This window comes from Ranitomeya imitator, chromosome 2 (assembly GCF_032444005.1).
Source record: "Ranitomeya imitator isolate aRanImi1 chromosome 2, aRanImi1.pri, whole genome shotgun sequence".
Lineage (NCBI taxonomy): Eukaryota > Metazoa > Chordata > Amphibia > Anura > Dendrobatidae > Ranitomeya > Ranitomeya imitator.
The window spans coordinates 474,067,351-474,080,727 of record NC_091283.1 but is presented as its reverse complement, the minus strand read 5'-3'; the positions used below and the strand labels follow the sequence as shown (position 1 = coordinate 474,080,727).

Here is a 13,377-nt window from a genome sequence, read left to right as displayed (position 1 = left end):
AAGGGGAAATCCTTTCTCACAGCTCAATGGAAGATTCTGACCACCGATGCGAGCGTGACGGGTTGGGGTGTGGTGCACTTACACCACTGGGTAAGTTGTCCCCAGTGGAAGCGACCATGCACATCAACATCCTGGAAATTCGTGCCATCCTCCTGGCATTGAGGGCCTTCCATCACTTACTGACAGCCTCTCGCATCAGAATACAGTCGGACAATGCCACGGCCGTGGCATATGTGAACCACCAAGGGGAGACCCGCAGCACCCAGGCGATGCGAGAAGTGTCACACATCCTCCACTGGGCGGAGGACGCCGGGTCCTAACCCAGGCAGGGCTCTCGCTGGACGTTATTAGGACCATGATCAGGGCACTGAAGCTAGCCTCTGCCAAGATCTATTACTGTACCTGGAAAGCTTTCTTTACCTGGTGCGAATCTCGTGGCCAGACCCAATTCCCTTATTCCCTCCCCAAACTACTTGGTTTTCCCCAATCTGGTCTGGAGGCCAGGCTGTCCCTGGGCTCGCTTAAGAGCCAGGTGTCAGCCCTCTTACTGCTTTTTCAAAGGCGCATTGCTACCAAGCCGCAAGTAAGGACATTACTTCAGTGGGTTTCCCGATTGGTTCCCCCCTACAGACGACCACTAGAAACGTGGAACCTCAACCTGTTCCTGACAGCATTACAGGAACCACCCTTCGAACCCCTTAAGGAGGTCCTGCTCCGCTTTCTATCCCAGAAGGTGGTTTTCCTGGTAGCAATCACCTCGCTACGCAGGGTGTCTGAACTGACAGCACTCTCCTGCAGACGGCCCTTTCTGGCTTTTCACCAGGACAAGGTAGTCCTCCGTACGGTCCCATCCTTCCTTTCGAAGGTTGTGTCCAACTTCCACCTCCATGAGGAAATTTCTCTGCCTTCCCTTTGTCCGGTCCCGGTTCATAGAGTGGAGAAGGCTCTGCATACGCTTGACCTTGTCAGGGCATTGTGTATATATGTGTCTAGGACTGCATCCTTCCGGAGGTCTGATTCTCTTTTCCTTCTTCCGGAAGGTGGCCACAAGGGTCTGCCAGCTTCCAAAGCTACCCTTGCCAGATGGATCAAATCCACCATACAAGAGGCCTACAGCCTTAAAAAATCTCCTCTTCCAGTCGGTATTACGGCACACTCTACACGGGCAGTAGGGGCCTCCTGGGCCATTCGGCACCAGGCTTCGGCACAACAAGTGTGTAAGGCGGCCACTTGGACTAGCCTACACACGTTTATTAAACACTACAGAGTTCATACCCAGTCCTCAGCAGACGCGAGCCTGGGTAGATGTTCTGCAGGCGGCGGTGCCCCAAGTGTATGGGCCTCTCTACATAATATTCGTCCATTGCTTCCCACCCAGGGACTGCTTTGGGACGTCCCATGGTCCTGTGTCTCCCAATGAGGCGACATAGTAAAGGAGATTTTTGTGTACTTACCGTACAATCTTTCTCTTAGCCTCTAATTGGGGGACACAGCTCCCACCCTGTTGCTCTTTCCGGGCCGTTGTTACTGTTGAGTTCTCATATTGTTTTCTTGAGCTCGTACATAGTTGCTTTCTTATAGGCATGGTTATGTTATTCATGTTATGTTCCTCATAATGCTTTTTCACAAAACTGGAGAAGGCTGACGCCGTCCAGGGGTGTATACTGCAGAGGAGGAGCCATGGTTTATCTTTTTCAGATTATGCATAGCGTCTCCTCCTAGTGGACAGCAGCATAACACCCATGGTCCTGTGTCCCCCAATTAGAGGCTATAGGTACCTTCACACTAAGCGACGCTGCAGCGATACCGACAACGATGTCGATCGCTGCAGCGTCGCTGTTTGGTCGCTGGAGAGCTGTCACACAGACAGTTCTCCAGCGACCAACGATGCCGGTAACCAGGGTAAACATCGGGTTACTAAGCGCAGGGCCGCGCTTAGTAACCCGATGTTTACCCTGGTTACCATCGTAAAAGTAAAAAAAACAAACACTACATACTTACCTTTGCTGTCTGTCCCCGGCGCTCTGCTTTCCTGCACTGACTGAGCACAGCGGCCGGAAAGCAGAGCGGTGACGTCACCACTGTGCTTTCCGGCTGGCCGGCGCTCACAGCCAGTGCAGAGAAGCAGAGCGCCGGGGACAGACAGCGAAGGTAAGTATGTAGTGTTTGGTTTTTTTACTTGTACGCTGGTAACCAGGGTAAACATCGGGTTACTAAGCGCGGCCCTGCGCTTAGTAACCCAATGTTTACCCTGGTTACCAGTGAAGACATCGCTGAATCTGCGTCACACACGCCAATTCAGCGATGTCTGCAGGGAGTCCAGCGACGAAATAAAGTGCTGGACTTTCTGCAGCGACCAACGATATCACAGCAGGATCCTGATCGCTGCTGCGTGTCAAACTGAACGATATCGCTAGCCAGGACGCTGCAACGTCACAGATCGCTAGCGATATCGTTCAGTGTGAAGGTACCTTAAGAGAAAGAGATTTTATGGGGAGTACACAAAAGTCTCCTTTTTTAAAATGAACTCCCACAAATCGGAAATTCTAAATATATCAGTACAACTACCCTTGGTGGATAATTTGAGAACAGCCTTCCCATTTAACCCCTTCCCGACTCCGCCGTACTATTACTGCAGAGGTGTTTTGAACAGCTGACATGTGCCCGCAATAGCGGTGGGTGAAATGGCGATTCACACTTCACTATTAACCAGTTAAATGCCGCTGTCAAACACTGACCATGGCATTTTACCAGCGCTTCCAGCCGCGCGGCCGGAAATGATCACATCGCCGACCCCATCACATGATCGGGGGTCAGCAATGCGTCATAATGGTAACCATAGAGGTCCTTGAGACCTCTATGGTTACTGATGCCGGCCTGCTGTGAGCGCCCCTCTGTGGTCGGCACTCATAGCAAGCCTGCATTTCAGCTGCATAGCAGCGATCTGATGATCGCTGCTATGTAGCAGAGCCGATAGAGTGGTGCCAGCTTCTAGCCTCCCATGGAGGTTATTGAAGCATGGCAAAAATTAAAAAAGTGTTAAAAATATGAAAAAATAAAAAAAAATATTAAAGTTTAAATCACCCCCCTTTCGCCCCATCCAAAATAAAAAAAAAACAAAAACCTACACATATTTGGTATCACCGTGTTCAGAATCGCCCTATCAATAAAAAAAAAAAGCATAAACCTGATCGCTTAACGGCGTAGCGAGAAAAAAATCGAAACAGAATTACGTTTTTTTTGGTCGCCGCGACATTGCATTAAAATGTAATAACGGGCGATCAAAAGAACGTATCTGCACCAAAATAGTATCATTAAAAACGCCAGCTCGGCACGCAAAAAATAAGCCATCATCTGACCCCAGATCACGACAAATGGAGACGCTACAGGTAACGGAAAATTGTGCAATCTTTTTTTTTCTTTTTCTTTTTTTTTTACCAAAGTTTGGAATTTTTTTTAACACTTAGATAAAATGTAACCTAGTCATGTTTGGTGTTTATGAACTCGTAATGACCTGGAGAATCAAAATGACAGGTCAGTTTGAGCATTTAGTGAGCTAACGCTCTTGCACCACTCCAATCTGTCTTCAACTCTGCTGCCCGGCTAATCCACCTCTCTCCTCGCTACTCCCCTGCTTCACACCTCTGCAAATCCCTCCACTGGCTCCCAATTCCCCTACGAATCCAGTTCAAACTACTAACACTGATCTACAAAGCCATCCACAACCTGTCCCCTCGCTATATCTCTGAACTAATCTCCCACTATCTTCCCTCGCGTAATCTTCAATCCTCCCAAGACCTCCTCCTCTCCTCCACACTTAAGGTACCTTCACACTCAGCGACGCTGCAGCGATACCGACAACTATGTCGATCGCTGCAGCGTCGCTGTTTGGTCGCTGGAGAGCTGTCACACAGACAGCTCTCCAGCGACCAACGATCCTGAGGTTCCCGGTAACCAGGGTAAACATCGGGTTACTAAGCGCAGGGCCGCGCTTAGTAACCCGATGTTTACCCTAGTTACCAGCGTAAAAGTAAAAAAAACAAACAGTACATACTTACCTACCGCTGTCTGTCCCCGGCACTCTGCTTCTCTGCACTCCTCTTGCACTGACTATGAGCACAGCGGCCGGAAAGCAGAGCGGTGACGTCACCGCTCTGCTTTCTGGCTGACCGACGCTCACAGCCAGTGCAGGAGGAGTGCAGAGAAGCACAGCGCTGGGGACAGACAGCGGTAGGTAAGTATGTACTGTTTTTTTTTTTTTTAATTTTACGCTGGTAACCAGGGTAAACATCGGGTTACTAAGCGCGGCCCTGCGCTTAGTAACCCGATGTTTACCCTGGTTACCAGTAAAGACATCGCTGGATCGGTGTCACAAACGCCGATCCAGCGATGTCTGCAGGGAGTCCAGCGACGAAATAAAGTTCTGGACTTTCCTCAGCGACCAACGATCTCCCAGCAGGGGCCTGATCGTTGGTCGCTGTCACACAAAACGATTTCCTTAACGATATCGTTGCTACGTCACAAAAAGCAACGATATCGTTATGTGTGAAGGTACCTTTATTCGTTCCTCACACAACCGCCTCCAAGACTTCTCCCGAATATCCCCCATCCTCTGGAATTCCATGCCTCAACACGTTCGACTATCCACCACACTCGGCTCCTTCAGACGGAACCTGAAAACCCATCTCTTCAAGAAAGCCTACAGCCTGCAATAACCGTTCTACCGCCTTGCCATCGCCAGAGACGCCGCCTCGCCATCGCCAGAGACACCGCCTCTCCATCGCCAGAGACGCCGCCTCGCCAGAGCCGCGCCATCGCCAGAGACGCCGCCTCGCCCCTACCTTCTGTCTCTTCCCCACCGCAAGGACAGGGTCCTCTCCCCTCTGTAGCAGTCTGTCACTGTAAACTTGTTTACTGTAAACGATATCTATAAGGCCATGTTCACACAGTGCGTTTTTTACCGCGGCGGTTTTGCCGCTGCGGTTCCGCAGCTGTTTTCCATGCAGGGTACAGTACACTGTACCCTATGGAAAACAGGACACACTGTGCACATGGTCCGGAAATTGTAAAAAAAAAGCCGCGCTGAATAGCTCCCGGAAAAAAGAAGGAGCATGTCAATTCTTCTTCCTGAACCGCAGCGGTTCTGCACCCATAGACCTCCATTGTGAGGTCAAAATCGCAGTAAAACACGCAGATCAAAAATATATCTGCGGGTTTTACTGCGATTTGATGTGCAGAACCGCTGCAGCAGGAAGTGCGGGGGAGCGGGCGGAAGTGCGTGGGCGGAGTGTGGCTGCCCCCCCGTGCTCCGATGCCCCCCCCCCCCCGTGCTCCGATGCCCCCCCCCCGTGCTCCGATGCCCCCCCCAGTGCTCCGATGCCCCCCCCCCCCCCCCGTGCCCTAATCTCCCCCCCTTATACTTACCCGGCGTCCCGGTGTCCGTCCGGCCGTCTTCTCCCTGGGCGCCGCCATCTTGCAAAATGGCGGGCGCATTCGCAGTGCGCCCGCCGAATCTGCCGGCCGGCAGATTCGCTCCAAAGTGCATTTTGATCACTGAGATATAACCTATCTCAGTGATCAAAATAAAAAAATAGTAAATGACACCCCCCCCACTTTGTCACCCCCATTGGTAGGGACAATAAAAAAATTAAGAATTTTTTTTTTTTTTTTTTCACTAAGGTTAGAATATGGGTAGGGGTAGGGTTAGGGGTAGGGTTAGGGGTAGGGGTAGGGTATTTTCAGCCATTTTAGCCCTAAAAAGCTTCCTAGGAAACAGTCTCTGCATAGAAAACTGCATAAAAAAAGGATAAAAAAACGCATCAAAAAACGCATCAAAAAAAGGACCAAAAAAAGGACCTGCGTTTTCTGCCAAGAGCTGCAGTTTTTTAAAAAAACTGTCCTGAAAAAAAAAGGATGGAAATCCTGAACGTGTGAACATACCCTAACTCTGTATGTAACCCCTTTCTCATGTACAGCATCATGGAATTAATGGTGCTATATAAATAAATAATAATAATAATTTAGTGAACCTAGCAAAAAAGCCAAACAAAAAACAAGCGTGGGATTGCACTTTTTTGTAATTTCACCGCACTTGGAATTTTTTTCCCGTTTTCTAGCACACGACATGCTAAAACCAATGCTGTCGTTGAAAAGTGCAACTTGTCCCGCAAAAAAACAAGTCCTCACATGGCCATATTGATGGAAAAATAAAAAAGTTATGGCTCTGGGAAGGAGGGGAGCGAAAAACGAGAACGCAAAAATGGAAAACGGCAAGGTCGTGAAGGGTTAAATGGCGTTTTGATTCTCTCACTTATCTAGGTATTAAAATTACAGCTAAAGCATCTCAACTATACGATGCAAACTTTAAAATAGCCCTACGAAAAGCCGAATCTGACTTATAGAGGTGGCATAAACTCCAGTAGTTAGGTAGGATCAATGTAATTAAAATGGACCTCTTACCACGTCTCCTATATTACTTTCAAACAATACCTCTATACTTGCCAGCTTCCTTCTTCTCCTGCCTCAAACAATCGATCACCTGATTTGTCTGGTTTCGCAACCGAGCACACATCTCGTATCTATTATTTAGTAGATCCAAACAAGCAGGTGGTCTGGGCCTCCCAGATTTCGTGATCTATAGCTTTGCTTATTATTATTTTTATAATTATTATACATTTTTATAGCGCCATTTATTCCATGGCGCTTTACATGTGAATACGGGACAAATATAGACAAATACATTAAACATGAGCAGATAACAAGGCACACGAGTACATAAGGAGGGAGGACCCTGCCCGTGAGGGCTCACAGTCTGCAGGGGGTGGGTGAGGATACACTAGGAGAGGGAAGAGCTGGCTGTGCGGCTGTTCAGTAGGTTGAGGATCACTGCAGGCTGTAGGCTTGTCGGAAGAGATGAGTCTTCAGGTTCTTTTTGAAGGTTTCTATGGTAGGCGCGAGTCTGATGTGTTGGGGTAGAGAGTTCCAGAGTATGGGGGAAGCACGGGAGAAGTCTTGGATGCGGTTATGGGAAGAAGAGATGAGAGGGGAGTAGAGAAGGAGATCTTGAAAGGATCGGAGGTTGCGTGTAGGTAGGTACCGGGAGACCATGTCACAGATGTATGGAGGAGACAGGTTGTGGATGGCTTTGTATGTCAGTGTGAGGGTTTTGAACTGGAGCCTCTGGGCGATAGGAAGCCAGTGAAGGGCTTGACACAGGGGAGAGGCTGGGGAATAGCGGGGGGACAGGTGGATTAGTCGGGCAGCAGAGTGTAGGATGGATTGGAGCGGTGCCAGAGTGCTAGAGGGGAGTCCAGAGAGTAGGAGGTTGCAGTAGTCGAGGCGGGAGATAAGGGCATGCACTAGTGTTTTTGCAGTGTTGCGGTCAAGGAAAGCACGGATCCGGGAAATATTTTTGAGTTTGAGACGACAGGAGGAGGCAAGGGCTTGGATATGTGGCTTGAAAGAGAGGGCAGAGTCGAGGATCACCCCGAGGCACCGGGCGTGTGGGACTGGGGATAGTGAGCAGCCATTGACATTGATGGATAGGTCTGGTGGAGGGGTAGAGTGAGATGGGTGAAAGATGATGAATTCTGTTTTGTCCATGTGCTTCAATAGGAACATGTATCCTAGTCTTGTACCATAGCAGAAACAACAAGAAATGGGTTAACCTGGAAAAAGATCTTATAGGTCGTGATCCTCAGATAATCCTTTGGTCCTTGAAAAAAGAGGAAAGGAAAAATACAGCTCTACCTTTTCTAGCTAGAAACTTGGTATCCTTTGCCAAAAATAGAAACAAGGGCCTCCAGATCACAACATTCCCAGGACCACTAATCCCAATATACGACAATTCAACTTTCCCCGCTGGGTCAAACAGAGAGATGTACTTAGGTAGGTGTAGAAGCACAAAAGCTATTATTCACGACTATTTAAAACAAACGGGAATAAAATATTTTCAAGAAATATACCAGGGTCAGGAGCCTCCACCAGGCTCATGGTTCTTCTATGAACAATTGAAAAGCTTCATAAATACGCTGGCAAAACAAACCAACATTAGTAGGCCATTAACTCCCTTTGAAACACTTTGTATATCAATAAACCCACCGGACCACACTGTCTCATTATTATACAGAATCTTTCAGGACGGGAGGACTCGCCATCAGGACTTTCCAACATTCTTTTCAAAATGGGAAGTTGATCTGGAGAAACACCTATCATCTGAGGATAGAACAAAGATTCTCTTATTCACATTTAGGTCGTCATTATGTGCGGTATTACAGGAGAGGAGCTATAAGATTTTGTCAAGGTAGTATAGGTGCCCCTCCATGGTACATACTGTTTCCAACAACCCCTGATACTTGTTGGAGGTGCCTTAAAAGAGAGAGGCTCCTACGTGCACATCTGGTGGGATTCTACCCCCCCATAAAAAATCTATGGAGAGCTGTATTCGAACTTCATAATATGTTATCAATCTTACAGATCCAACCCACAGTAGGCTTCATCTTGATATCCTTATGTGACTTATCAATATCTCGGTTCAAGAATGGCCTGCTCAGACACTTCCTTACTGCTGTTAGGAATTTAATTCCTCGATTTTTGGAAGCAAAAGAAATTCCCTTCCCGCTCTGAATTTGTGGTAGAACTAAATGACATTTACAGAATGGAACAACTGATAAGTCAAACTACAGGAAATCCTGATTCAACATTTAATACATGGGCCCCCTGGATTGTATTTAGGGAGACACCTGAATTAGATCTTTGGCTCTCCAGAACCTAGACCACCCACTTACCTCTTTGTCTTCCCATATACCGTATTTTTCGCTTTATAAGACGCTCCGGATTATAAGACGCACCCCAAATTTTGAGGAGAAAAATAGGAAAAAAACATTTTTAATAAAATGGTGGTGCTTCTTATAATCCATGCATCTTATTGCTTACCGGGGTGGTGGCTGTGGTGAAGCTGGGTCTCAGCATTGCTGCTGCAGGAGGTGGGTGTTGCCGTCGCACTCTGTCCCATGCTGCCGTGTGCTGCCGCCATGCTGTGTCCCCGAAGCTTGCCATTGCACTCTGTCCCTTGCTGCCGGGTGCTGCCACCATGCTGTGTCCCTGTTGCTTGCTGCCACACTTTTTTTTTACTGGGTGCTGCTGCCACGCTGTATCCCTGATGCTTGCTGCCGTGCTCTTACCGGGTGATGCTGCCGTGCTGTGTCACCGATGCATGATGCCATGGTGTGTCTAATGCTGCCGGGTGCTGCCGCTGCTCTCTGTCCCGTGCTGCCACCATGCTGTGTCCCTGATGCTTGCTGCCACACTTTTTTTTACTGGGTGCTGCTGCCACGCTGTATCCCTGATGCTTGCTGCCGCGCTCTTTTACCGGGTGATGCTGCCTTGCTGTGTCACCGATGCTTGATGCCATGGTCTGTCTAATGCTGCCGGGTGCTGCTGCTGCTCTCTGTTCCATGCTGCATGGGGGAGCTCTGCAGCTCCATCCATGCTTTCCTGTTCGGTGGATTCCTTCCGGGAAAATGGCCGCCGGGAGGTGGCGCATGCGCAGATGAAGATCTCGGCAGCAAGATCTCGGTAGATGAGATTTCAGCACTGAGATCTCATCTCCCGAGACCTCCCGGCGGCCATTTTCCTGGAAAGATTCCACTGCACAGGAAGGCATGGATGGAACTGGAGAGCCCCCCCCATGCAGCACGGGACAGAGAGCGGCAGCAAGCACCTGTGACACAGCGCGGCGGCAGGAGCACAGGGGACACAGCGTGGCGGCAGCAGCACAGGGGACACAGCGCAGCAGCAACAGCACAAGGCAGCATCGGGGATAGTGTGGCGGCAAGCATTGGACACCCGCAGCGGCAGCACCGATTAAGGTATGTCCGCATTGTAAGACGCACCCCCCATTTTCCCCCAAATTTTTTGGGGAAAAAGTGCGTCTTACAAACCGGAAAATACGGTACTCATCTATACTTCAATGATTTATAACATATTCCTTAGTGATGACAATTTATCCCCGAATCGCTTTATTTGTCGGTAGCCGAGATGGAGAGATTTCTCAGTTATAACCCCATATATTCCATTCCTCTACCCAACTCTCTTCTCCTTTTCTCCCCCCTCCCCTCACCTTTATTTGTCCTCTTACCTATCTAGACTTAATCTCTTTATTTCTTTTGAATAAAGGTACCGTCACACTTAGCGACGCTGCAGCGATACCGACAACGATCCGGATCGCTGCAGCGTCGCTGTTTGGTCGCTGGAGAGCTGTCACACAGACCGCTCTCCAGCGACCAACGATGCCGGTAACCAGGGTAAACATCGGGTAACTAAGTGCAGGGCCGCGCTTAGTAACCCAATGTTTACCCTGGTTACCATCCTAAAAGTAAAAAAAAACAAACACTACATACTTACCTACAGCCGTCTGTCCTCCAGCGCTGTGCTCTGCACTCCTCCTGTACTGTCTGTGTGAGCACAGCGGCCGGAAAGCAGAGCGGTGACGTCACCGCTCTGCTTTCCGGCTGACCGACGCTCACAGCCAGTACAGGAGGAGTGCAGAGCACAGCGCTGGAGGACAGACGGCTGTAGGTAAGTATGTAATGTTTGGGTTTTTTTTTACTTTTAGGATGGTAACCAGGGTAAACATCGGGTTACTAAGCGCGGCCCTGCGCTTAGTTACCCGATGTTTACCCTGGTTACCAGTGAAGACATCGCTGAATCGGTGTCACACACGCCGATCCAGCGATGTCTACGGGGAGTCCAGCAACCAAATAAAGTTCTGGACTTTCTTCCCCGACCAGCGACAGCACAGCAGGGGCCTGATCGCTGCTGCCTGTCACACTGGACGATATCGCTAGCGAGGACGCTGCAACGTCACGGATCGCTAGCGATATCGTCTAGTGTGACGGTACCTTAATTATTACAACATCAACAGATGGTGTTATTAAATATTTTATTGAAAATCTGTAGAAATCTGTGTAATCATGTGAAGTTGTTGAATTATAGATTCCTGAACAGTTTATAAGCAATTTCAAACAACTTTGTTGATATAATTGACTGTATTCTTGCAAGTTATGTTCAATAAACTTGATTTATACAAAAACTGGACTTTTTGTATCGCATGTGTGTGTATAAACAAACTCACAGTATGAAGTGTTCACACTCATGTTAAAATGAGGCCAAGGATTAACTTTTTTTTAATTTTATATATTAATTGACAGTGCTTTTGTTCTCTTTTTTGTGTGTCCTTAAATCTATATTGTTTTGCTTCTCCTGCTGAACAGCTTAATTTTTTACTTTGGTTTTATTAGTGTCATAGCAGTACTCCCTTCTGTAAATGTGATAATTGTGTGTAATGGTTTGTGTCTCTTGTTTTTTTTTTGTTTTTTTTTTTATAGCACTACACCTCAGGTACTGAGTCCAACTATAGCCGCCCCTCCGAATGCATTACCACGTCGTAGTTCCCGCCTTTTCACCAGCGACAGCTCAACCACCAAGGTATTATTATGCATCAGTCTTAAATGTGTATACTGTAGAAGGAGAACCTGACCCTATTTCCCACTGAGCGTGATCCCTTTAACTAGGGATATCTTATGGGTGTGCCAAGCTCCTCCTAAACTACTGGTGACTGACTCCATTAAGTCTTAGTTGGGTTTGTCTAAAATATAATGACGATTAAATATTATAACTGCCTGATATATTTATTTGTTCTGTTGGTTTTGGTTACAGGAAAACAGTAAAAAGCTGAAAATGAAATTTCCACCCAAAATCCCAAACCGTAAAACCAAAAGCAAAACCAATAAAGGTGGCGTTACACAAGCTAACATGAACGAGAGTTTGGAAATTAGCAAGCTCGATTCTTCAATCATCTCTGAGGGCAAAATTTCCGGTGTAGGTCCTCAAATCCAAGCACTGACAATACAAAGGGCAGCAGCGGGTGAGCAGTGTCTCAACGTCCAGTTGGTGTTCAATGGTATTTGTGCAGTAGGGCCAGTAAATCAGTTCGTTAGACCATAACGTTGTGTGGGATAGTGTAAATTGCAGGGAGATTTGTGGGGCGAGAAACATTTCAAACTTTTAGATTTAAAAAGCATGGCTTGTCATGAGGAGCTTTAACCCCATTCTCAATCAGTCATGTTTTATTTCCATCATGGAGCAGGTGCAGGTTTATGGAACGGGTTCAGAGGCGGAGTTCACTCCACACCAGACTGGTGCCAGCTCATTATATAACCGGCACCTGCCTATAGCTACAGTGACATTGCAAAAAAAAACAAAAAAAAACACAACCGATCCAGTAACAGAGAGATAGATATTATATATATATATATATTCTAATTTTTTTTTTTTATTAGATGGTGGCCCAATTCTAACGCATCGGGTATTCTAGAATATGCATGTCCACGTAGCACATTGCCCAGCCACGTAGTATACTAACAGCACTGATAGAGTAAATAAAATGAATGGTACTGTGTCCTGAGGTCGCAGCATGTCCGCCGTGCAGCCTGGAGATGCCGCCAGGGGCGGAGCGTTCCCAGACACGTGCTCCACACTGGGGGTCCCGGGATAACACGGCCGCGCTTCCCCGTGCTGGATGAGAGGAGCGCCCCCTGCCGGCGGCTGCTGGCACTGGAGGCTCCATTTCAGCACATGTAGTGCTCTTACTGTTACCGGAGCGTGTATTCCTCCGCAGAAGATGGCGGGACTGTGCCCGGTGCTACAGCCATGGCCAGCGTGACAGCGCCCTGGGCCGAGAGGTACATAGAGCACCCGGTCTGCCCTGGGGACACCCTGCAGGGCATCGCTCTCAAGTACGGGGTGACGGTAAGCAGGGGATGGGCCTGGGAGGCTGAGGGCGGTGTGCCAGGCTGGTGGGAGTGTGGAGCCCACCGCCTGAGCTGTGTGCGGGCAGGAAGGAGACTGGCACTGCCGGGGTCTGCGGGGGAAGACCATGGTGCACAGGGCATGCAGTGCTAGGCCCAGCGTACACTGCAGGGGTGTGTGTGTGTGTGTATGACCGGAGGGGAGTATGCGGGCGCCGGGCAGTGACTGCAGGGGAGTAGGGAGGGACTAATCGGACTGTGGCCGTTGCTGATTGGTCGCGGCAGCCATGACAGGCAGCTGGCGAGACCAATCAGCGACTTGGATTCCATGACACCGAGGCCGCGACCAATGAATATCCGGGACAGACAGATGGAAGTACCCCTTAGACAATTATATATATAATTGTACAGACCAAAAGTTTGGACACACCTTCTCATTTAAAGATTTTTCTGTATTTTCAGGACTTTGAAAATTGTACATTCTCACTGAAGGCAGCAAAACTATGAATTAACACATGTGGAATTATATACTTAACAAAAAAGTGTGAAACAAATGAAAATATGTCTT

At 48.3% G+C, this 13,377-nt stretch overlaps 1 protein-coding gene across 3 annotated transcripts in view; it reads left to right on the top strand.

The window, feature by feature from the left end:
• CDC27 (cell division cycle 27) overlaps positions 1 to 13,377 on the top strand; it is an 84,838-nt gene that overhangs the window by 39,060 nt on the left and 32,401 nt on the right. For all 3 annotated transcript variants that reach the window (XM_069751314.1, XM_069751313.1, XM_069751315.1), the window contains exons 10-11: positions 11,388 to 11,487; positions 11,719 to 11,926. In XM_069751314.1, coding sequence (XP_069607415.1) covers positions 11,388 to 11,487; positions 11,719 to 11,926 — 308 coding nt within the window. The remainder of the gene's footprint in view (positions 1 to 11,387; positions 11,488 to 11,718; positions 11,927 to 13,377) is intronic.